Consider the following 25930-nt stretch of genomic DNA (forward strand, 5'->3'; position numbering starts at 1 on the left):
GGGTCTAAATCACAGTGCCGTGGGTCGAACACCAGAAGAAGCACAATCAGGGCTAACTGTGAAGAGTTTTCCCATGCCACAAAATACTTGAGGACAAGACAGTTATAAATATATCATCAAATACAGCAACATCACTGCTGACAGTGATATTTCACTGCCGTACAGTTATAAATAGGCATCACGAGTGCCGCACACTTTGATTAGCTAGAGTCACTGTACTTGTCGTGCAGAATCAAAACGAACAATTGGTTTACGGTAATTTCTCAAGAGAACCCAACTTTGTCTCTGTGGCAACCACACAACTGTAAAGTTCCTACGGTCTGTAAGGACCAACCAGTTTTGATAATCCGCAACGCAAAGAGACATCACATGTATGATTTTGACGCCAGCTAACTTGCGCAACATAGCTGTAGCCGTGCATGAGGTGTATCCTGATCCTTGGCTTTTCTGTTTAACCAGTTACTAGGATACAAAAAACTGCGACGATGACTCGACACAGGTGGTTATCTCCGTTCTAATGACTCTTCCACTGTCCCTAAACCAGTGACAACGAGAGTTTATCTGAGATGTCGACACGAAAGACTACCGCCTCGGGAATTTAAGTAATTTGGCAATGCGAACTCCGCGTGAGTCGACTAGTAGCTCCTAGTCACCCCAATCGGAGAACGCGAATAACAGGTTGGCTCTTTGGGTTTTGTCACCTGGCTTCCAGGGAAGAACAACAGGCAAACACAAGGGAGCGCAACCGTAACACAAACTGACAAAACGCTCGACCCAACACACAACTGTCCCATTATTGTGACACAACACATACTTTTCCAATTGTTACTGCTGTGAACCAAAATGCTGAAGTAAATAAAATGCCAGACAGAATCAGCGTGTCAGAATCGTTTTTTCCAGTATTGCAACCAAACATCCCATACCTGACCACCTCGTTAAGAACACCGGATAAAAACAACGCGCAAAAACAAATCAACAAACGAACAACACATGGGTCTTTAGAGTCCAAGATGTCATTAAATTACCACTTGTAGTTAGTGTTCGTCACTGCGTTATCAGCGGTGCCGCACGCCGCTTGTTGCTTAAATTATGGCTGTTCGTCACTGCGTTATCAGCGGTGCCGCACGCTGCTTGTTGCTTAAATTATGGCAGGGAGCGAGATGGACCAAGTGGTTAGAGTGTGAATTTACTGACCGGAAGGTCCGTGGTTCGAACCCGGCCTCTGTCTCTCGATTTCCTCTGTCTAGACTTGGGCAACCTGGCAGTATCCCGGCCCTCGGGCCTCCTTCGTGTGGCATGGCAGCTGGGCGCCGAAAGGGTGATACGGCTGAACGATTTTTTGTATTATGGCACTGTCAGTTAGTTTTAATGAAAAATCCACCCCCTTGGCTTCTGGGTGAAGGCTGTCTGGTGGCCTAGCAACTGCTAAGATTTCTACCCGAAACTCTTCAAGCATTTCCTGGTATCGCCTCGTGCCATAAGTGCAGCGGATCGGCGAATGTTATTCCGACCCCGAGACTCGTGCCCCCAACTATCGACAAAACTAACGCAACTCTCAAGCTACGTAAAGCGTCCCACATTACTTCTTGAATTGCAAGGGATATTGTTCAGAAGCTGTATGTCCTGCAGTATGAATAACATAAGCATCAGCGCCACGTCTGACGAGGGCACATCTGTAACCGAAGTAGTGCTGAACCTCTATACAACCATGATGAAAGAATGCACTAAAGAAAGAACGAAGAAAGGAGGGGTAGAGAAATGGTGCATGAAGTCCCGTATTTCAGGAAAACCCTCAAAAATCTGGCAGCTACAGCTATGAAAGGCCGCCACGAACAGATTGGATTCTACTGTGGTGTGACGGTTTGTGTGCCTCCGTGACTAACTGGGCTATAGTGGGTAGTGTCCGTGCGATAGTCACAGAGATCTGAACACCACAGTCTCCTGGCCCTATAGGCTTGGAGTAGGAATATAATCGGCAACTTGTTCTAGAAGAATTGAAATGCGCTTGCGTTTCCCGCCAAACACCGCTGTTTTTCAATTAGGCTTTGGAGCCGATTGCTCTGGTAGATGACCCTAAAACAAATCGTTCAGCTGCCAAGCAACCCGAAGGAAGCATGAGGCTGGAATACTGTCAGGCTATCGAAGCTTAGACAGGGGAGATGCAGAGGTCACGTTTGAACCACAGACCTTCCGTTCAGTAAATTCGCTCTCTAACTGGACCGCAATTATCCTCCTGACTGGGTGCGGGTGCGACCTAAAGCTGTCACCTCGTCGTGGTTGTGAGGCCTCTATGCTGCAATGATCCTGTGGACTATAGTGGCTGGAACTCCGTTCCTAAAGGTTCAGCCATCCCAGGAAGATCAACGGGGAGCAGCCCGACGAAGAATACCTAGTCCCCGTACTACGAGTAATCGTATTACGAGACGGTCCGGAGGTAAAGTCGTACTGTCCTCTGCGATAGGAGTGTGAAGGCAGTAAAGCGTTTCCCCAGGCGACCAGCATGTCCATATCTATGGAAACAGCGATGCTGCCTTCACCCGACGAGGGACGGGTAGGAAGGGGCGGCCCCTCCGATCACCCAGTGGTTGACCATGACCGCCGGCGCATCAATCAATACGGTCGAAATACTTTTTAAACTAGGGCCTGGAGCTGCTCAAAACGCACCTGATAACAGCCGCCTCAGGAGTAAGACAGTAATGCCTTACTCCCTGCACCCTCGGGCCAGGCCGGCCCTCTGCAGCCAAGTGGGCCAGAATATTGGATCATCGGCTCCGGAAAGGGTCCCCCAGGAGAACCCCAACAACCGCTGTCTAGCAGTTCAGACTCTTGAATCAAAGATTAGGGGCGAGGTTCCCGAACGAAACCCTACATCCTCCCACTGTCATGTGCGTCAGACTTTTGAGTCAGTCTCAGGGTGGGGTAACACACTATCTTACCACTAATCGCACAGCCAGTGCAATCAACCCAGCTGCCAATCCCCTAGCCACTATTTTGTCTAAACCTTCGCCCAAAGAAATAAACTAACCTCAAAAGATCTGACCAACGTCGGCACCTCTGAGGTCCGTACTCTATGTCAAACTGGACAACAGGCACTTTTTGCTAAAACCTTGCATTCCCTACTTGTCGATGTATGTGTTCCCGAAACACGAATGCAACCCAAACATCCGTCGTGCAGCTCAAGCATATTACAACGAGCTCAGATGTTCCACATGTCACTCTCTGAGTACCTGGCGATTCTAACGCAATGGCTCTTGGTATCTACAGTGTGGGTGTTGCACTCAGCCGCAAGACTAAAAGCGCTATACTGGACTAGATCCGTAAACCGTCACCTTTGCGCTATGCGGTTGGCCCGCGCCAATTCAGGTCGATCCGGTAAAAGATGTTCATTTGTCGTATTTGCATATGCCCCGACGGACTAGAGTTCTAAGACTTAGAAGGTCATTTCAAGATCTATGGTGACTGCTTCGGTCAGCAAGAAGGACAGATATTGTGATCCTCGAAGGTGACATGAGTGCCCAAGTTGGACGGCTAGGCCCGGGAGAAGCACCATTAAATGTTACGTTTGGAGTCGATGCTCAGTGTACGGATAATGGAAAGTGAGTGCTTCAGTGGTGAGCAGATCATCGTCCGTTCCTAGCCAGTACAAACTTCAAACAAACACTCACATCGAGTTACATGAAGGCCACCTACCACAAGACAGTCGTGACTCAATTAGACGATGTGCCTACCAGTTGCCGATGGAGGGCCTCACTTAAAGATCGTCGATCCTTCTGGTGTGCGCAACTTGACTCTAATCACGTCATCGTACGAACCCGGCTAGAACTTTGCTCTCTACCAGCATTACGCGTGCCACAGGAGAGCAGCTCCGTCCATCAACATCGACAAGTTTCAGTAGTTCACGAGTATCGAGCTGATCTTACTACAAGGCTGATGGAAACGCACAGCCATGCGGAAGACGAAGATTGCTTGGAGGTTGAATGGAGACGAGTTAAGGAAGCAATGCTCTAAGATTTCAGAACTGTTTGTTCCGGCCATCTGGCCCGACTAAGTGAACACTGGATATCGTCAAGATCAGCTCTTATTGCTGCCAGAAAGGCCATACCGGAAACTAGCGACCGCGATGGCGCAAGCAGATCCCTCAAACACCAGATAATCACAAGCCTGAAGAATTACAGAGTACGATCGTGAATTTCGAAGGCTCAGGCGAAAAAGAAGGCTTCCAATACAGGCAACAACCGCGCCCCTTTCAGGTGATTCAATCAACCGGTCAAAGTAAGGCAGATGTCAGTGAAACAATATGCGCACAACAGTAATTCACTCCCTCAGTCATCGTCTTGAGCGATAGAATAAACCCGTCAAAGAACTGTTCAGCTGGTCTACTTCAATACAACCACTGGAAGAACCCAGCGTGCCCGCATGGAACGCTGACAAGGATCCGCCATCATCAACCGACATCCAGTGAGAGATCAATCCTGAAGCGCAACAAGGAACCTGGCCCAGAAGGTTCACAGCCCACACCCTAAAAAGGTGGCGAGGTCCTGACGAAATCTGACGACCACACTGCAAAGGATTTGAAATGAAAACAGAATACTAGCCGGATGGAGCTCCCCGACCGTCATCCCAGTTTTCAAAGAGGGTACAAGAACGTCACGCGCAACCATCGTGTTATCAGCCTCGTATTTTGCGCCGCTTGATGGATTATCGGGAGAGACAGATTCGTAGGGATCAAACTGGGTTTCGCCTTGGTCGAGGATGCGCCGACCATAACTTTGCCTCGAGACAAATTGTAGAACAGCGCCGGTCCCTCAGACATCCCACGCTGATCGGTCTTATTGATCTGATTCCGTCAATGGCCAGAAACTTTGGCAGTGTCTGGCGATCAAAGTTGTCCTTCTCAAATTTACGTCCTTTATGAGGACACTATGCGAATTCCTGTGGGTGCGTACGAGTATAAGGCAAGCTTCCGCCTGAGTTCACCACGTCTAGTGGTGTAAGACTGTTCTCTTTCAGCTTCCCTCTTCAACTTTGTCCTTGATATGCTGCTAGTGTTGAGGGAAAATGTGCTTCGTATCGAGAGCCAGTCGCTCTTCTACCCAGCATGATCTCAGATATCGTCCTAGCAACGGTGAACGCAATGCGCGTGTAGGACATTTCAGTGCTGGATGCGCGACTAGGCAGGATGTTCAGCTTCGACGCAAAGCGTAATGACCATCGTGAGTCTTCTGCTTCAAACCGATTAACTACTGTCGACGAGTACTAGATTCATGCGCGTTAGACGTTGATGTGGTACTCCCTATGATAAACCACCAGTGACGAAACTCTACTCCGGACAACCCACGTCGAATAAGATCATGGATGCGTTCGGTGAAAACTTTCGGTGAATTTCTCCGTGAACTTTGGGAAACAAACTCCTCGCCTAATCATCGGAAAAATTTCTGACCCACGAGTTAAAAGTCTCGTCAAAATTGTGAAGCTATGATAATTGAATCCTCAGGGGACGTCAATCTAAACCAGGAATTTGAGTGTACGGATATACAGGTGTTAGCGCGCATCTCCATGGGTCCAAATAGCACCAAAAACATTTGCAGTGGGTTTTGAATGGTGACCGAAGATGACATTACCATACACTTCGGTAAATCTTTCCATGGGTTTGTGAGCCGTATGAAGAATCAAAATAAGTGGTTGACGCCTCGAAGCCGTAGTCTTTTCGGTTTGAATAGATTCTCTCTCGTGTACTTCTTCGTTGTGAAAGAAAAGGTTTCCAGTCAGGATACGTAGTTGCCCCGGAAGAAGCACGAGGGCTGAGATGCTATCAGGTTGAGGATAAAAATCGGGCCCAGGCGTACCCAAGGGTGAACAGGTTCACCCATAAACATCGATCGATGTGGCTGTTGCGTATTTTTTGATATCATCTTGGTGGCTAACTCCAGCTGTAGATTCTCCGTTTGAGACACTGGTGCCATCTTCTAGAAGGTTGGAATGAATTTTCGGACAGCGTCTGTCCACCATGAAGAGCTCCATGGCTCATAAAATACGGTACCCTTTCGCGATCATACGCAAGGCGATCATGAGCTATGAGGTTCCCACAGGTCACCTCCAGGATCCCGTACACTCTTTTTCCCATGGGAGTAGAAGTCCACTAACAGTTTAGGTATATTGGTTCTAGAAAGTACCTGAATGAACTTACGACCTTGATAATTTGGGAACAAGAGTGAATTCCCAGTCCCGATTCAATTAATCAGCATACCTCTCAATCGCAAAAGATATCCTAAGCGAGAATACACCGAGTACAGAGGTATAAGCTCCAACCCAGTTGCATGACGGCTGTTAGCTTCAGTGATACTGCGGTTTGTTACCCTACAAAACGAGACGCAGGCACACTGTAAATAAAGTACAGTCTTCCCGGTCCTACTTGGCAACATGTTCACTACTACAGTTTCACGTCGTGTTATGGTGTTGAGCTACTGTTCAGGGTTGTTCAGCTGTAGCACCCTTGCGGTGCCTAGCTGCCATGCCACCCGAAGGAAGCACGAGGGCTGGAATACTGCCAGGTTGCCCAAGCCTAGCTACTGTTCAGGCCGTACAATATACCCAGGGAAAATATTTGCCGTAGTGTGCACGGTTGAAGTGCCAAGTGCCAGGCAACCCAAGGCATCACGCATGCTACCACCCAATCGTGAGCGTTCGCGTTCTTCGATAAGTGGGCCATTTCTAAATTCCGTTGACCAAGGAAGAACACCTTGGAGGTTTGTTGGTAGGTTTCGTGCAGTTTATTCCCAAAGATCTGACTGCGTTAGAGCTTCCAGTGAACTATTCAAAGGCTTCTTCTCAGAGTTATGGGTTTGCGAAAGACGCCTCCTCCGACAGGAAGTTCAGACTTCCGAAAATATCCTCAGGATATCCGAAACTTACCTGGGACATTCGGCTCCGACGAAAGCGCCTCAGGAAGGACGCGAGCCACCGGTAATGAAACCTACCAGCGATTGGTCGATCAGGTAGCCACTCAGCGACGAGGTTTTTCGGCTTACGCGAGTCCAGGGCTCTAAACCAACCAATCACTCAACGCCGACCAGACAGTTCAAATTCAAGATCAAAAACATCTGAATGCCACACAACTTTACATTTTTGTACCTACTTCTTCGTAATGAAATTTTTTGCTCTTCGATCCTGTGTATCAACCCGTGCATCCGTGAAACAAACTTCTGTAACAGGAGCCTGCCGTGAGTCACAGCTTTTTCGGGCGGTTTGCACGTTCATATTTAAAAAACTGCTTCAGGCCTTTACAGTCCCACATACCGCTTTGAAGCAGCAAATTAAGGAACCGATGGTCCGGCTAGGTTGTCAGCAGCGTTAAGTCTGCCAAACAAGGTACTTATTACTGGCAACGTAACCATGTATGTGTGCGAAAACACAACTTCACAGTGTGCAGTAGTGACCACTGCAAATATGAAATAAACGGGCCATGCAGCGGCAACTACCCAATGGTTGTGTTTCCAGTGGGTTCACACCAGTGCGATGGAATGTGGTTTATCTTGGCTACCTTTGCACACAGGGTTCTTGATGTTCATTTTTGGCTTCTGGAATTCGCGTTCGCGATCCGTTTGCAGACGGCTGTCCTCGTACGTCCAAACCCGGAGATTCCTCATCACATTTACTTGTGCTTTTCTACCGGATATTACAAGTCTCTTAGCTCGGTACCTTCAAGGATGCAACACATCTTGTGCGCACACCTGACGCCAACAGGTAAAGCTTGATTTTTCAGTGCTCTATCTAGAGAATTCAGATTTGTTTCTTAAGCCGCAGTTAAATTTGTTAGTCAGTTACGTTACACAATGGCTCCTTGTGGTGTGCGGATTTGCTCGAGGCAATAGCTTCACCCTTTCACGGATTCACGGATTGATGCACAGGATCGAGGATTCGCCCAAGTTTCCCGGGCCGCTTTTGTTCTTGTTGGTCAGTGGCTGTTGTTCACCTGAAAGGCACAAGTGAAAAAAGGGTGTAGCACTGCTCTTTATGTTCTCAGCGCGGGGCAGTATGCTCGCCAGCGCGAGGATTCGCATAGATAAGTGTCTAATAGTGCTTTAAACTGGGTTCTAGAAGCAGCGTGAACAACCGTCAGAGTAAAGTCATTCCGCGCACTTACTACCCGAAATGAGAAAAAATTTGTCTAATGAATGTGTGTGCTCTGAGCTTGATAATTTTCTTACTATGTCCCAGCCGTGTGTTTGCTGAGTCAACGGTAAAGAACAGTTGGCCAAGCTTTCTTCAAACAGGGTATAAGTGAGAATTACGTCCCTCGGAGGCGGCGGTACTCCATGGGAAAAGAGACCAAGCATCGGGCGGCGCGTTTCGCAGTCCACGGATTTGAGGCCGGCATCTATTCTCGTGGCGGCTCGCTGGACACGATCAATGAGGGTGACGTCTTTCGTGCGTCCTGAGTAGACAACTTGGCTGGCGTATTCCAGGTGCGGTCTGACGTAGGCCCCATAGAGCGCTTGGAAGTCCATGCGAGTAATACGGGAGAAGGTGCGCCGGATCATCCTTGGAATGGCGAATGCCTTTTGGGCCGATTTCTGATGACACAGTGAGCAGGACAAGTTTGAGGAGACCCAGATGCCCAAACATTTTTTGGCACCTATCCTCGTGACGTTTTCTGGTCCTTTCTCACCATGCATAACAAAGGCATTCACTGAAACCCCTTCAAACGACATATGGATACACTTTTCATCATTAAGAGGAAGTCAGTCCAACGACCACTGCTTGGCAGCGTCTACATCCATTTGGAGGGCACTGGCATTGGAACTCCAGGATTTCAAGTCGTCCGCGAAAAGTAGACATGGACTTGCAAGAACATCTGAGAGGTCGTTGACGTAGATCAGAAACAGCACTGGTCGCAGGACCAGGAGTTCATAAATGGAGCGTGGAGAAGGTGCACTTAACTTGAGGCAGGTAAGCTCATATGAAATGGTATGGGGGCAAGGGTGTGCTGACTGACATGTGGACTGACCGTACGACCCTCAGCCAATAGGCGCAGGACCTTAGAAGGAGGCCAGACGCATAGTGTGCTCAGCCGGCGCAAAGCCCGAGCAAAGCTTCGGGGAGGTGATATGGCCACCGGAATCTGATGGGGCACAACGTGATGGAACCTCATCAGGATATCCACCCGCGAGTAGCAACACTGTCGTTCTTTTACGGCGCAGGACGGCAGAAATTCGTTGATTCTGAAAGTTTTTACATCTGCGGGGCTGCTTTGTGAAGGGCAATCAGATTGAAATAGAAGTGTTAACTCGTGGTTTCGTAGCTAACTAGTGAGCGGCACAAGAGTGCAGGAGGTGGTTAGTTGGACTGGATGTGCACCACAATACAGGAGAAGTAATTGTGATTTTAATTCACTCCAATGCTTTACGCCCATCTGATCTACCATTACCGGCTCCAAGTAATCAGCTTCAGTAAATGGGGTCAATGCTCGAAAACGAGTGCAGGCGACAAGCAGAATCCATTTCCGGAACAGGAGGAAGAGGATCACACACGCTTTGTGCTTGGACGAAGAAATGAGCTAGGTGTGGGGCAAGCCCAATTAGGAAACAGTGGAAACATCTATGTACTTGGTTACTGATCCAGTTACAAAACGTTACCAATATCTTCGTACATTTATGTAAGCTAGTGACATTGTGACTGAAAGCAAGCGATGACTTCACTTGCACAGCGCATCCAAACAAAGCTTTGGTTTTGCGTTTTTCGTGCATGCTATCAGTGCTGCAGGATGCTAAACGAACACGCTGCCGTAACTGAAGAAGGGTCGGTCACTCCAGAGAGGGCCAACCGCCCTACTTTTCCAGCTCTCCGGTTGCTCCCGATAACCGAAAACGCAACCCAGCTTGGGCTCTTTTAGCAGACCTAGTCTACATACGGGCGAGGCTCGTGGGTCCACTTGTGAGGGCTATAGGAAATACTGCAAACCGGAAGCTGGCTTGATGGCCAACCTTCGAGTGAAAACTCATTAAATTGCCGGCACAGAAATAGCTGCCATATTGGGCCATGCTGATGGTTTCAACCTGCTTTCGACAAAGTTTGGCGTGACGCTACACTATGGGAAATTCCCCCCAAGTATAGTGCATACAGCATTGGACTAGCTGAAAATTTTGGTGTCCGCTGGTCCAAACACGTCCCAAGTGTTCAAGTCGAGACGGTTGTTTGGAATCACTCCACCGAAATAGGCCATGATATGCTACCCTTCAGCGGCTGCTTCTAACCTTACTCTGTGTTTTCTAATACCTTGAAAGATTTCTAATGAGCTCCGCACGATAATATGCTCATATTTATTGGGGACATTTAAAATGGCGTAATACCCAGATTGATATATCGGATAGCCCTGTGGGAGCGCCGTAACCGTTCCCTCCACGCGACGGAGCATCCACTCTCTTCAGTGTTTCTCACCCGGCCAGATGATATTTTTGGACTATCAACGCCACGGCCAGCCTACTAGTCCTAAGACAACCTTTTGGGACTGAATATTAAGATCAGGTTTTTTATTCATGGCTGGCTAAATTCACCGAAGAACATCTCAATCAGTCACATCCATGCTGGAAAACAACGTGGGGAGTTGGATACCAAAAGCCCGAGTGAAACTTTCCTGATGCAGCAGAAAAGCTCATGGAAAATCTGTTACGTACGCAGTGTCAAGAATAGGCAATGTGGTTAAAGATTATGCATATGGCAAGGTTTTGCGAAATCTCAGCTCACTGCTCCAGCCCAGTGCGTGCGCATGAAAACCAAATTTGCTGTTTCCAGTGACGTTGTGCACAACGGCGTTGATGATTGGCTTTGTCACATTGAGTTGCTTTGCTCGTTTCAAATCAATTGTTTGTGTTACCAAAACGACTGCTTCTTAGGTATTCGTTTGCTGCACTCTTATTCACAGCAACACGCCCAGGAGAAACAGGGAAGTTTTAGCGACGATCAAAGGGACCAGATGTTCCACGACAGAAACTGTAACGGAGAATCCGATACATCTTCTGCCGACTGGCCGGACTGGAAGTGATGAGTGATGTGCCCGCCAAAAAGGGGGTTCACAGAATCTCCAAACACATGCCGGTTCTTTCGGATCCATCATCTTTGGGGAACTGAGAGCACCTACGTAAAAGTCTCTAAACAACGCCAAACTATTCCCCATTCCTGAGCACCAAGCAACCGTGCTAAACGCGAGCACATTCACAAAGAAACGAAAAATAATTGCCTGTAACGAGAGAAAGCACAGGTGATGTGCCAATGTCTGTGCTTAGCTATTATGCAAGCCACGGGCGCTATGAATTTTTACGTTGATTTTCTGGATTACTAGTCGATGGGCACTCATTTATTTGGGATTCTTCCTTGCTCCATCCTCCGGGGTCGTTAATAGAACAAAGCTTCTTAATAACAATAATAATAATAATGTTTATTTCCAACTTGTGGGTGGCATACCGTCTGCCATGACCATAGTTTTAGAGTCAGAATGAGGCATAAGTGAAGGATTTGTGGGGGTGCGGATTGCACAAAAAGAGGACAACGTCATAAACAGTGTGGAATATCCGACAAAATAGTAGCAATAGGTTTCTTTCCCAACCTGTTGGGAACAATGAGCATGAGGTCCGACTGGTTCAAAGACACAGCCAGCTGGCATGAACTAAAGCTGAAAGCCATTGCTGGCCATGAGTGACCTTGGGCGGTTAGGTAAATGGCCGGAGTCACAACGAGCAAAAGTGGAGATAGAGGTGGGATAATTCAAATCGGGAGCACCTGGCCAGTTTTGTCCCAGAAATGTGGTTCAATATGAAACTAAGCAGACTCATTGGTTGAACCGTTGTAGGGAAGTCTAATGAAGGGGAGAGGTTGTATGGGGACATGGTGCTAATACATAGGGAAACCCGAACACCGTATACGGATTTAAACTTGTTGGGAAGACAAGCCGAAATTGCAGCAGAAAAATCAGGCTGACCCTATCTGAGCAGAAATTTATCGGGTACGAAACAGCTCATCCCGGAGACAGGGCCGAGTGTAAAATTTCCTCGTAGTTGTGACTACAGGCTGGCGTGGGCGAGGGGTTGCGGTAGAGATTCTGGAGAAAATAGTTGCGGGAGTGCTATCCCACTGGGTATAACAGTGTCATGCCATCACCACACTGACAGGCTTCGGCTTATGGATAGCTCCGTAACGGTCGTCAAGGGTGCCGCGATCGGAGAATGGATACGCAGTTCCGTGGCAGTTTGTTATGGATGGGACGGAGATTGACACAGATAGTCATGCAGGTGTGGGCTCACGGGTAATTTCCCTTTCGTTGGAGGATCATGTGGATGTAGACCGGACACCAGCCAATTTGAATGAATAACAGTTCTACGGGGCATTTGGGCAACTGCAGCCGAGGTTTGAAGCTTGGGAAGTGGGGCGACGAGAAAGAAATAGAATGAAAGCAGTAGCGGGTGGCGAGTGTTAGGAGGCATAAGATACAACGGTGTCAATAGAAAAAATCTAAAAGAGGATGATAGCAAGCCAAATGGACCCAAGAAAGGTGAATACGTTTGCTGATCTAGAAGCCAAGTACTAGTTGGGCCAGAGTAGGTGCCCGGTTTTGGGAAGGTGAAAACTTTGTCGTTGAGGTAGCTAGCAGGGAGGCTAGCTGTTGGACTAGTTGAGAACGGGCGGTAGTTTTTGGCTTACCAAAGCATCATGACATAGGGTCCTTGTTGCGCAGAAAGAAGGGTTAATGTGAACATTGACAGTAAACAAGTAAAAAGCGGACGACCAATAGCTTCCCGGATAATTGATAAGAATCCTAGCTTAACTGAGGTCTACTTCGTCAATTTAACAAGGAAGTAAGATTAATGATCACCAGCCCCGAGTCACTGCTGTCAACTCCAGAAAACGAATGGTACATTAAAAAAAGCCATTAAGTGCTAGCTCCGACTGCTTGTAATCAGAAAATGATAAGTTATTAGCATTTTATGCATATGATCGCTCTAGATGACAAGAGGGAAAAACGTGTGTGCCATGTCTGGATGATGAAGTGGACTTGGGACGGTGTGCTCCAACTAAGAAGAAAGTGGCAACGCCCTGCTTGTCGACGTTAGCCGTGAGACTCACGCAGTACCCTCAGGCTACCCCTTGCATAAATGTTTTTTTTTAATTTTTTTATTACTTTTTTCAGAACAAACGGAAGGACAGCTGTCGTTCACTTTTATTTCTTGGTGTTGTGGGACAAGTGACAACCGAAACAAGGCCAATCCAGCAACGTACAGACTGCAACGGTGCTCCTTCTTGGGTTTGTGACCGATCTATCTAACAATTTCGCGCTTCCCACGTACTCAATCGGATATTCATATTGGCTATAGTGGTGACACTATATAGTGGCAACAGACACGGTGTCAGTACTGATGCCGTGCATGAGGGAGTACCCGTATTCAAGGGGAACAAGGACAACGAAACGTAGCCAGAAATTTTGCATAAAAAGGGCAGGTAATGGATTCTCAAGTGGCAGCAGCACAGCAAGCTGGAGGCTTGGATATGAGCATCTAAGCCGAGTTCACTGCAAGCAGTGACCTAGGTGACTAGGAGTGAAGAATGCGATGTAAGAAGTATGGAAAAAGCTATAGAGGGATGGCCGGTGACCCGATAGATCGATCTGAGATGGAGAAGGAATCGGTAAGAGGTGTACATAAATCCTCTACTCTGTCGGTTGCGATGGAAGCGGAGCTGAAAGAGAAGGTCAAGTAGAGCATGGTTTAAGGTGCTGCCGGTACACTTTTGCAAAAACGAAGGATAGGGTGTATATGGACGAGGGCTAGGGCTAGTACCCTAGGGGTTAGTGGGAGACGGAACATCACGTTGCCTAATTTGATAGCACGTGTATGAGGCTAATGATACATTTTGGCTGGGTGGCCCCGGGGTGTTGGGAGCCGGTGCGATATTTGGAACCGCCATATACTGTGGCGTGACATTAGGCTTGCGGCATGCAAAAGTACTGAGAATTTGGTGGGAATGAATGTAGAGATGTTTGGAATCCCGGGATACAAGGTTGCATCGGAAATGGTATGGTCAGCTTGAGTAAGGATTGGATAAAAACTCCTAGCATGATGATCTGATTTCCGAAGGGACCCATCAGGTAAAATTTGGCAACAAAATCCTTCAAAATGTCACCGTCAGATGCTCCTACTATTTTCTAGCATTTGAAGGCGGGCGAAGGACTAGTTATGAGTGGCTTAAGGGCGTGTCACGCCGAAACACTTGAACTGGCCTGGTTATAGGGGTGAGGACTTTCGGTTATATAGCACTAAAAAGCCGACGTTTTAATGCAGAGAAGTACAGCTCGGTAGCTTGTCACTAAGGATGTGTGCGAGTTGCTTTGATTTAAGCAGAACGGGGTTGGTCGGTAGAGAAGGGATGGGTTTATGTTGCGAATAGATGTAGGCGCCACTTCCGTTCACGAAGCGCCATTACGTTGAACAGCACGTGGATGGCTCTTCCGTTATGGGACCATCGAACTGCACAAATGGAGCCCGCCTTGTCACCTGCTCCTAAAACGGTGGTTTCTGCATACTGAAGTGGAATCTAGTCAGGAGCAGTGTAAGGTAAGGCTTGTATTGGTCTCATCAGGCGTGAATAAAGCTCTGGAACAGGGGGCCAAAGAGAATTAACACCCCTCTTATTGCTGAGGATCCCTGTGATGCGCTTGGTCGCGAAAACTTACAGTAGGCCAATTTAGTTCAAAAGAAACAGTTTTACCTTCCGGATAATCCATTTTGGCCTCCAGATTAGCAGCAATATTTGGGGCCGAAAATATCCCTGCAGATTGTAGCAACAAATCTATTTAGTGGGACAACGATGATGAATTAATGAGTGATCCAGTGGTTGCTCGTCCTTGCCCACAGTGACCGCTGCGTTGCGGTTAGTATAAGCCATGAGCTTGCAGAATGCAGTTGAACATTTGAAACTCCGGGAAGTTGAGGAAGGTTCATATGATTAAGGGCAAAAATTTCAGCACATCTCCCAAATGAGTCAGCCGTCATGTTCACACGATGGAGTTTAGCTGTCAACTGAGCTAAAAATCCCGTTAGTGGTGTTCAACTTAATGCGGAACGAGGGTGAGTGGCTGCACACGCATCTTGGCGGGCAAAAAATGTCCGGAACTATGGCATCTCACTTACGGCCATGTTGGAAGCACTGTCGTCTTTAACTCGTTTAATCATCCGCGTACAGACAAGAATGTTAGTCCGAATTTGGGTGACTACAGTGCATATCACTCTAGAAAGCAATTTTACTTCTACCGACAGACCTTAATTTCCGCCGGTGCAAGGGGGCACACCACGATATTATGGAAGCCACGGGGCTCTTTGGATCGCTTGCATATGGCTATTTCGTTTTTTACCGATTTTCAACTGAATGAAGGTCAGAGGGTTATGGATTACCGCACTTTGTTTCAATGCCCAAATGTATACGCACCTTTGGCCTTTGGTTTGGATGTCATGGGTTCAGGAAATTTAGGGGATGACGCTTTCTCCAGAGGCGTGGTTTGAAAAGAATAGATGCCCATGTGCAAGCGTTTTTACTAGTAATGATGATGTGGAAGCTAAAGTGTTAGAAGAGCTGTCGTTTGTATGCCTTGATGTCTCAATAAGTTACCTAAGCTTGCCCTGCTCGTGGGCTTTAAAAGTGAGGCCTCCTTGCAGGTGTCTCGAGATGTAGGGTTTCGGTGGACAACCCCGTATTTGCACTGGTGTAAAGTTTGGTGGTCCGATGGAGGGGCAAAGGCTAGCAAATTAATTTTGGGGTATTCCAGAAGCCTATGCGATTACGCTACCAAAATATGACAGCAGGATTATCGGGATAGATTCTTCAAGCTCCTTCAGGATGGTAAGAGGTAAATATTTTAGTTTTGAAAAAGGTAATCGGCACTGGTGCCACAAAATTGCAGGAGTTTTCCGCAGATGTACATGGGCTATTTAAAACACTTGATGTGAGTGCAACAGAGTCAAGCAAAGCAACCTATTTGTTGCACGCGCCGTGTTGATGTCCTACGTCCATCGTGTGAGTGGGTACCCAGCTGATAATATCCGCGATAAAGGAGATAGAACGAGGCTAACGTTCAGATAAGCGATCCCTTGAAAACAGTTTTCATGCTGATCTCGGCCACCCGCGGTGGAATCGACATGGTAGATTTAGAAGGACCGAAAAGGATTAAACTAGTTCTTCGTACTGCAAAGTCACGGAACATCACTCAAACAGGAGGTGAGAACAAATTGAAGATTTGTGGCTAAAAATCTGCACACTGGGTTCCATTGATCAGATGAAGCTTGGAAAGTTTGCTAACTGTAATTTTTCAGGTTTCGTAAAGATAACCCTTTGGCTAGTCCTAAGGAGTGCATAACATTTTCTATAGACTTGATTGCGATCCCGGCAGCCCGGAAACATAAGCTAGCAGTTAATGAGCAGCCTGAAAATTCAACGTGGCCGAAAGGGACTGAGCAGGGTCAACACACCACCCATTCTTGAACAAGTTAGAAATGAAACTGGAATGAAAACTCCCAAATGAGGTCCCCTACAGACTAAATAGAGGCACGCATCAATCAACCGACGGCCGGTTTTTGATTACTGACCAGCATCTCAAGAATCACGTAAAAATCTGGAGCCTTCAAAACCTGTTTTTTGTTGCAGTGAGGGCCAAGTAGTTGTGTGGCTCCCAGGCCTTGGGCGTAATATCGGAAATAAAACACCCTCTTGGCTGAGCAGGTTGGTGTTTGACATGCTCATTAATTTCCTGATTGGGCCGACACTGGATGCCGAAGTCACCTCAGACGGAATATCTTTGGCCTTGCAGGTATACAATTGAAGGTATATATTTACGCATCCACGTTTCGTAAAAAGTTTTCCGCTGTGCAAGATTGATTCCCTTTGAAGTATTTCACACACCCATTACGTGTTTGCACCTAAACTCGACCATCTGTATAGCATACGTGCAGAATTTTTGCTTTTTTGAACTTTTGCGCTTAGGTTATTTTCTTCACCCAGAATATTACTCAAACTCTTATTTTATTTCTCTTCGGTGAAAAGTAGCAGTATGTTGTACCTCTTGGCACCTGTAGAGAATGCAGAGGAGACTTGTTTTGACTAAACATGCAAGGCACTATTTTTCCGTTTAGCATCGTCGCTTATGTAAGACTGAGTTATCCACGTTATACAAAGTTATGCATAGAGCGTCTACCTCCCCTGGTCTCGGAGAGACACTTTTAGCCTTTTTCCAACTCGCCATACCAAATATTTTATGTGCAACGCGCACTGGCTAACCACAAAGCCCAACCGTCCTCGAAGTTTGCCATCTTTGTTGGCAAACGCGTGGATATATTTAGCGGATATTCTGCGAGTAATGCTTTCAAGGTTTTCCCGGGTAATCTACCCACTGAAACTTGCGTAGTCGTTCTTTTGGCCTACGTTCACCATCGGTTTTGCCGAGCCTGGCAGAAGATCTTTCAACATTTGAGCCCGATATCTATCACAGTGATGCGCAAGGGTTATCGTCATACTGGCCTATATGCTATGTTATGCTCTTGCTTTCTGATGTCCTAATCCCACCTTCACAAGCAGTTTTGATGGTGTCGCGAAATATCGAACCCCGCACCTCGGACATTTTTGGACCTAAACCTATTGTCGTCCGGGATGGTGGTCATTTTTGATGGACTGAGAGATTCTTTCTGTTCTTTCTCCAAGGCGAGCGCACCACTACAGATGACCCCATTTCCGTTGCATCCCGAAACCTTCGGAACACAAGTCCACATTCCATTTGGGGCAGATTCCTAGGAAGAACACCGAGCAAGTTACGACCTTGTTTCGTATGTAGACGTTCATAAAAGCGCTGGTGGAATGTGAACCTGCGACAACCAAGTAGTTGGCTGTGGCCCATACTCCTCCGGATAATTTTCCATTGTATTATTTCCAAATCAACCAAGGAGTGACACAATACGATCTAACTCTGACTTTGCATCCAGTAAGACATGCTTTGGCACACACATGGCGCGTGTTCCTTGGCAGTGCTCTCCATGAACAGAATTTAATTTCAGAAATTGTCGGCTAAAGGGCTACCACAAAAATAATTATTCACTTTAAATGAAGGTTATTCACGCGTTCCACCCTCGGAGACAATACGGTTTACCCCAAACATAAACTTTGGATACAGAGCCAGTGTCTTCTTTAGTCATTCAACTAACCAAATACCAGCAATGGATATCGGCCTACAGCTGTGACAACTAGCTCATTGGCCGCCCAATGGTCTTAGCTGCAAAACCTTCACGAGTTAAGTAAAACTTTTCGCAATAGAATGTTGAATTTTGTTGCGTATGTGCTCAAATCAAAAACCATCCTAATCTGCATTTCTATTCCCGCAGCTCACCAAATTTCATTTTCCACTGAAGCAAAGCTGGTGCAAAAATTTCCCCGCATCGCTGAGACCCCAGAATACCTAAAGGAGCTCAAAAGTTTGTATTGGCACTCCGAACTCAATTGCCCGATTGCTTTAGTTTATCGGGAACACGTCAGAGCTTTCGACAGTCCAATTCCATTGTGCTAATGCTGACCGTCTTATGAAAAGTAGCGCCGCCCTCTACGCTTTTAGCGCGGGACAGCAATTTTTCAGCGCCAAATAGTGCCTTGAACTGGGTACTAGATGGGGCGTGGACAATTGTCGGAGGAAGCCTGGTTCACGCAGTACTACCCGGAATGAGAAAAAGTTTACTTAATAAAAGTGTGTCCCCCTGGGCTTAAAAATCTCACCACGTCCCCTCTTTGTGTTGGTTTGGTTAACGGTGAAAAGCCTGTCGGCTAGACTTCGTTCGGACAGGGAACAAGTAAGTATTAGATCTCGGAAATGACCGTACTCCAGGGGAAATAGGTTAGCCACCACGATGAGCGTTTTTATTCAAGACCGGCAACCATTTTCGTGGCAGTTCGTTAGACACGCTCAATGGGGGTTAGTCCTTTGTGCGCCTGAGTAGACAACTTGGTCAATATATTCAAAAAGCTGTCTACCGTAGGCTTCATATAGTAATCGGAACTCCATGAGAGTAATACGGGAGAAGGTGCGCCGAATAATACGTAGAAGGGCCAATGCATTTTGAGCAGACTTCCCACGGTGCAGTGAGAAGGACAAGTTTGAAGAGGGTCAAATACCCCATTTTTGCCTCCATCCCTGTGATGTCTTTCGGCCCATTCTTCACCATGCATGACAAGTGCTCACCGATTTCCATCCGAATGGCATACGGGCACACTTTTCGTCATTCAGAGGAGGATGGCAGCCCAACAGCAACTGGTTAGAAGTATCTGCATCCGTTGGGATGGTACTGGCATTTGAACTCCAGGATTTCAAGTAGTTCGCAAGGTAGACACAACCAAAGCTTCCGTAAAACCACAGAGATGTGTCACCCATGAAACCAGCCAAACCATTTTTGATGAAATGGGTAGGACAACGGATAGCTCCATGATGCAGTACAGAAATGCCGCGCACTAAATCCAATTTCAGCCACGTTCATCTACCTGAGGATCAAAATTTGAGGTTGAGCTCCCCCGTTATTAAACAGGCCAAGTCGACAAAAGAAAAGAAGCATAAACCTCTTTACGTATGATGTTGTGAGGCCAGGGGGCATAGCTGGTTCAGCTTAAAAGATCGCATAAACTTCTGCCACACAGTCGATGGAAAACAACCTTTTCAGTGTGGTAGGCTGGCTTTAAAAATGTAGAGACTAATCAAATGACATGGGCGAGTAAATCTTCGAGGTTAGCCAGAGTGACGGGCGTGGGCCAGAAATCGGCCCTACAGCTCAGCAACAGAAGTTTTAGTACCAAATGGCAGGGGGCGAATACTGTTGACGGGATACTGTTGTACCTTAATTGTTGAGGAGGAAGGGGAAGCGCTCGACTTGGTTGAAGTTGAAGCGCTATCTGCAAGCGCGAAACTCGCTCACAGGTGTGATGAAAATACTATGTAGAGTAGAGACTCATATGTAAAATTGTATTTATTCGTTCCACTCAGCATTGCAAAGTCGCAAGAAGGTTGGAAGTTTGTAGTTTTAACTAAGTGAAAGGAGCTCGTTCTTTTTTTTATGCAGAGAGGATTCGAACGCGATTTCAAAGCACGGCATACGATTTTCAAAGCAGAGGATTGATGGGGCTGGTTAAACGCCGTGCGTTAACCTTTTGGTCGAAAAATTAAATAAAGCTTATTGAGAAAATCCGTAAAATCCATCTGATGAAAAATACGGGCCACGGACCTATCAAAAAGTGTCACAAATATTTCCGTGACAACGACTCTTCAGCAGGGTACATCAGGTCTGCAGGCGCGGCCGCCGGGTGTCTGCGCAGTAGTGCCGCAGAAATTTTCTCCAGTTACCATACGTCCCCTGAGCCCACTCCTCCTTCCATCAACGGACCATCCGGAAAAAAAACATTCGATTTTGATTTTGACATCCAACTTGGAGTCATGGACACCCAATATAATGTAACGTGAGACAAATTCAGTTCAGGTATTCTTCTCGATTTTACGGCAGACTGAGAACAGTGGGTCAAAAATATAATACTTATACAGATTTTCTAGCTGGCGCATTTCTGTCACATGTCTGAAGCCATTTAAACGAAGTTCCAGTTGACTGATTGTCATAGGCTGCTCTAAGGGCGGCCAACTTGCTGTACTGGCACCTTGACGTCATAGTCAGGCTTGTATTTTGCCATGACCCTTCGCACCACAGACGTCAGAAATTCTTTCCGTAAGCCTCAAACCTACTCAGAAGGTTAACGGATAGCATGTAGACAAACGGCACCAAATACTCACCGTCTTCACCGCGGCGTCCGATGCGCAGTTGCCAAAAGAAGCTTATTACACATGGTTCCATAATACTGAAGTTGACCACAAATTTCTGCATGCTGGATCTGGGGTTGCAAATTTGTGAAAAGAAAGGAGAACTCACACACGTAGGTCCCTCATATCAGCAATAGTAATAACTTGAAGGTAAAGCAGCCAGTCACCGGCAACGAACAAGGTTAGGATGACGATAGGGTAACACAGGGTAACATATTCATTTTCTCCCTGTAATTTATCGATATCCCGTGCCCCGTTACTCATCACGCTGCAATTCATCATTGTGCAACCGACAACTTGCGGTAGTATACTTCTCATTGGAAAGCGTCTCTCAGTAGAAAGGCCGCTAACCAATTGCAGCCCATCAGCAAGTGTTGTTTGGACAGTTCTACCGCAGAGAAATGAAGAAACGAACCCTCGAAAAAGGGCTTTCACTGTCCCAAACAAGGGCAAGACCTAAAAAGGCACTGACCAATAGGAAAGAAGCGTAGCTTTTCCGGAAACATGCCAACATTGCGGAAAGGCACAGAATCTGAAAGTTCGATTTTCCGGAAATGAAATCGTCAGTCACTCTGGAATCGAATGTTCTTTGGGATGGTGATTTTCCCAACACAATGTATTGCGATCTCGAAAAGGTAATAATAACAGTTGCGTGAAGTTGTCCTTGACAATTGTAAACGGTATAGCGTAGATGTCGGACACAACAGTATCCCGGAAAGGTTGCGGATCAAACTTCTCGTTTTCCTTGCACTATTCGATTAGCATGTATTTCGCTTTCGAACCTTAGGTGAATGATGACTTTGAAATTTCGTTGAAACATGGCATCATCGGACGGAATTCGCCGTTGTAGAGATTAATGCCTAGTGCCGCTAACGATCCGATTTGTGCAAATATACATAGTCGTCATGTTTGAATTTGATAGCTTGTGTTTGTAGTTAGATGTTGAGAGCTGGTACCAGTTAATAAAAAGCTGTGGGCTACTCAATGCCAATCTGAGTCTCGCCTAATCCATAGTGGTCTGTATTGCCAACTGGATAGGATACGGCAAAATAGATCTCCCGTACCATGCAAAACTATCCTGTTTTGTTTTATTCTTCAGCTGCTAATAAGCTTGCGGACAACTCTCCAAAAATTACCCGGAGAAAAGAGAGTCGAGTTTTTTCCGTGGCACATCAAACTACCGTTTAATGGGAATTCATATAGCAAAGCATTTTTCGGAGAGCAAACGAGGTGTCACGGGTATGTCTCTTAGTTTCTGTTAAGTATGTCTTCGGGATTAGACGGGCAGCACTGAAGCCACACAAAATGCTTGACCATGTATGTCCAAGTTGTTCCATAAATAAATGGTTTGCTTCAGAATTATGAAACAAAATGTTGGTTTTTCTGTGGTGATACTGATTCTTTATAAGGAGAGTACGTACTGTGATTCGCTTTTATCCTACTGAATTATAATTTATTTTTCAACTGTTATTTTTTCAAATTTAATCCTCTGTCTTGATTTTCGTTGAGCTACGGTCTGATTCTAGTTGTCCAATTGTGCAGTATCTTCACGCGTTAGTTGCCTTACCAGTTACATCGAACGGGGTCTATCTTTCAAGTCAGTGGTGCCTTCTTGGGAAAATTTTTGTTTCCTCCTTGGATGTTTATCCAGCCCCTCGCGAGAATGTTGAGTTACGACATGCAGTGATAGTCAAGACTTAAAAGCGCCTAAACTATTGCTATTTTAGAAAATTTTTTTGAACGCAATAAATTTTTGGTGCACATTTCACTTCACTGAACACGCTCGATAGATTTTTCGCTTTCGTGCTGATAATGGTTCAACGTTTGTGGGTTTAGAATGACTGAGTCTACTTTTTACGAGCACAATAGCGCAAGTTCGTATGGGCCTACAGTAAGTCAACTGACGCTACTGAGCTGCATTTTCGAGGCACGCATATCTCTCACGTTACGGGCAGCCACTCGTTGGTCGACTGGCTAACACTATCACGGGCTGAATGTCATCCCTCCATAGCAAGCTGGACAACTTTCACCTAAAAACTTATATTGTGCGTCGCATTTGCTTAAATGCGCCGAATAAACGAAGATTCTTCGAGTCTTGAGATGATTTCAAGGCCAGCACCGCATAAATCAAAATACCGCCAATCTTTCACCACCAAGGACGGCCAAGTAACTAAATGAATGAAACGATTAAACAACCTCCTCTCCGTTTTCAAAGATTTCTGCGGTATTCGCAGAGTCGAACGACTGAACTGAACAACGGAAACCACCTAAATGTCACATGAGGAAAGTTCGCACTCCCTGAAGACGCTGTTCAGCCGTAACTTCTGGAACTACCCACTTGTGAATATTAATGGCCAAATTCTGTTTGCCCTTCAAACATACGAGATGTGCAATTAAATCCTTTTCCAAATAACTGAAGGATAAATATATGCATTGATTTGTCATTGAGTTTGTTAATGAACGGTGCATCGCCTGCTTTACTATGGTACAAATTGATGGTTGAAACGATCTCGTTATCACTCTGAGTGCACTGATTAGCAAATTCTGTTAGGTTTCAGTCCGGTAACGCAAAACAACAATCCGAACAGTGCCTTTGCACTGAAGCCAAGCTTTTTCAAGATGCCAGTGAGCAAAACAGATGCAAACATATGCACATTACTGTGTTTCTACCGCACTAACCATTACGGCAACCGATAGTAAAAGGCCTACAAATATGATTCCTGACCAGAAAACCCACCGCATTGTTTTGGGCCGGGTTTCCACACGTTCAGACACGATGAGTGTGGTATTGCTGGTTAGTCCACAATAATTGGTAATTCTTCGGTTGCATTAAATCAGAAGCACGGAGGTCGGTGAAACGCTGCCATTTCGTTCTCAAACCGATCCAGGAATATAACGACACTACCACTATCATGTACGAGTGATAAAGTCCACTCACAGGTTGCCAGAAAATATGAAATTATTGATCGCTTAGATTGGTGAGGCATGATGGTAGGGCTATGCTGGAAATGACTGGCACCTAGATACGTAGAACTCAAGTTTGTGGTACAAGTCTGTTACTGGTGTAATGGTGACACTACTGACGGGTAGTATGTGCTGTTCGAAGAATTTCGCTTTACGTCTATTGAAGAAAGGAGATCTGTTGCGGAATTCGTGGAGCCACTTTGTAACACTTGCTTGGATTTAACCGACGAATGAGTGGAGTCAATGAATCTCCAGGAAAGTTCAAGAAGATTCGTTCGGGGAAGATCGGTGTCCAGTAGTTGTAACTAAGATGCAGATTAGAGTTTTGCTTCCCTGTTAAATGGTCTGTAACCGGTCAGTCGGCACTTCCGAATAAATAACTCCGCAGCGAAGGCCTTCTTCCTTCCACTGGTAGGTACTTGAGCCGCCGTTTGGACTTTTTGATTTTACATTCCTAGATTCAAACACGTAGCAGAATGCGTTAGGTGCGATGCTCGTTACCTGGGAAACGATTGCAAGACCCCGATCGACTACAGCACAAATTATGTCAAGGTCAGGTCTGAGAGATGGAGCTCGGCGAAGCATTTTTGATGGTCCGCTATAAGAAAGGTCAGATTCCTGAAAGTAACCACTGAATGCCCGAAATCTACTGAGACCCTGAGCTCCACTAGATGTTGATCACACAGACAACGCCCCCTCAATATGCAGCGCGTCACGGCGTCATATCAAAGCCAGACCACGTACGTAAGCATTGGACCAAGTTCAGACGGTGGCCCTCCAATAAATAGCTTGAGGCCGTTGTAATTTCGCGCTCGCACTCGCTTGTTCGGAATATAGCTGTTGTGTTCTCTTCTGTGAGTCTATTTTCGGCACTAGGCGCTGGAGCGGGTCAGCAGCAGACACAACAGACTGGCGAATCAGCAGACATACCATATACTATTGTCGCTTACCCGACTTCAGAGAATTTATGATCATGAAAGACAATTGTGGAGCTGAAACTCTGGGAAAGATGTTTCAGATGACAAATAGTTAGGACGCTCAGAAGCCTTAAATCAACCAAACAGCAGCACAAGTATTTCTTATTCTAAGCGATTCCGATGACAGAGCCTGACGACCTTTGTGCAACAAAGGCATACAGGATCGTCAACTATTTGAAGCACTTAGCGCCTTCCCAGACAGTTGGATACAACCCAAATTTCATCAGGTCAATGACCAATGGAAATTCGATCGAAGCCCTTGGAAGATCATTGCGTTATGACCGTAAAACAAGAACGCATGAAAGAATAGTCAGATCGTTTGTCTTGATCAGATGTTCCCAACGCATACACAGGAGAACAGTTTCCAAGAAAATACCAAGCATGATGACAAGTACAAGGACAGAAAATGACACCCTCGGGAATAAGAAAGTATTTAGGGAAACGGTCCTAGCTGTTGACAAGCAGTACATTATTCATGAAGGAGGGTGGGGGAGGGGAGCAACCAAAACTGAGAGAAAAAATAACCGAATATAGGTAGGCTTTCACTTACAACAGCAGTGTGTGGCAGCTAACTTCAGATGGAGGCAGATAGCAAACTTCGTATAAGCCATTAATAACAAAAAAGCGTGATGTGACGATTATGAGGAATCCGAAACACAAATGCAAATCTTTCTAGGGTATCACAATGAATGAGAACATTGGGCGCTCCAGTGCCCCGCACGAAGAGCACACCGAAGAGACATTCAGTGCATAACCATTCGTTGAGTAGGAGGTGACGCACAAGGGGGTTATGGATGGTTTTACACAGCTGTTTACTAGGGGAGCGTTTAAGCATGGAAGATTATCAACGGGTCAGAGATGCGAGGGAGACTGGCGATGGTTCTTGCCAGGAAAGATCTAAGGAATGAAATGAAGAATGGGCGAAGACGATGAACCGGTAGCTGGATTTTATCGCCGGCGGCACTTCCCGTGGACAATAGTCGTAGAATTCCGAACTGATTAACAGGACATCTATCACAGTCAGATGGATCGAACCAAGTTGAAAGAAATACAGAGCATTAGGATCTCCCGGAGAGAAGGTTTAACGCAGCCGCCTGTCCATTGGATTTGCTCCACAACG

General features: G+C 46.3%; 1 protein-coding gene across 1 annotated transcript in view; it reads right to left on the bottom strand.

Moving 5' to 3' along the window:
- The window catches only part of T265_13828 (hypothetical protein), a gene marked incomplete at both ends in the record, with an annotated part of 94150 nt that overhangs the window by 862 nt on the left and 67358 nt on the right, over window positions 1-25930 (bottom strand). Inside the window, 3 exons of the mRNA XM_009170709.1 lie at window positions 8208-8689; window positions 20843-20940; window positions 20979-21137. Coding sequence (XP_009168973.1) covers window positions 8208-8689; window positions 20843-20940; window positions 20979-21137 — 739 coding nt within the window. The remainder of the gene's footprint in view (window positions 1-8207; window positions 8690-20842; window positions 20941-20978; window positions 21138-25930) is intronic.

The sequence above is a fragment of the Opisthorchis viverrini genome, assembly GCF_000715545.1.
Source record: "Opisthorchis viverrini unplaced genomic scaffold opera_v5_109, whole genome shotgun sequence".
NCBI lineage: Eukaryota > Metazoa > Platyhelminthes > Trematoda > Opisthorchiida > Opisthorchiidae > Opisthorchis > Opisthorchis viverrini.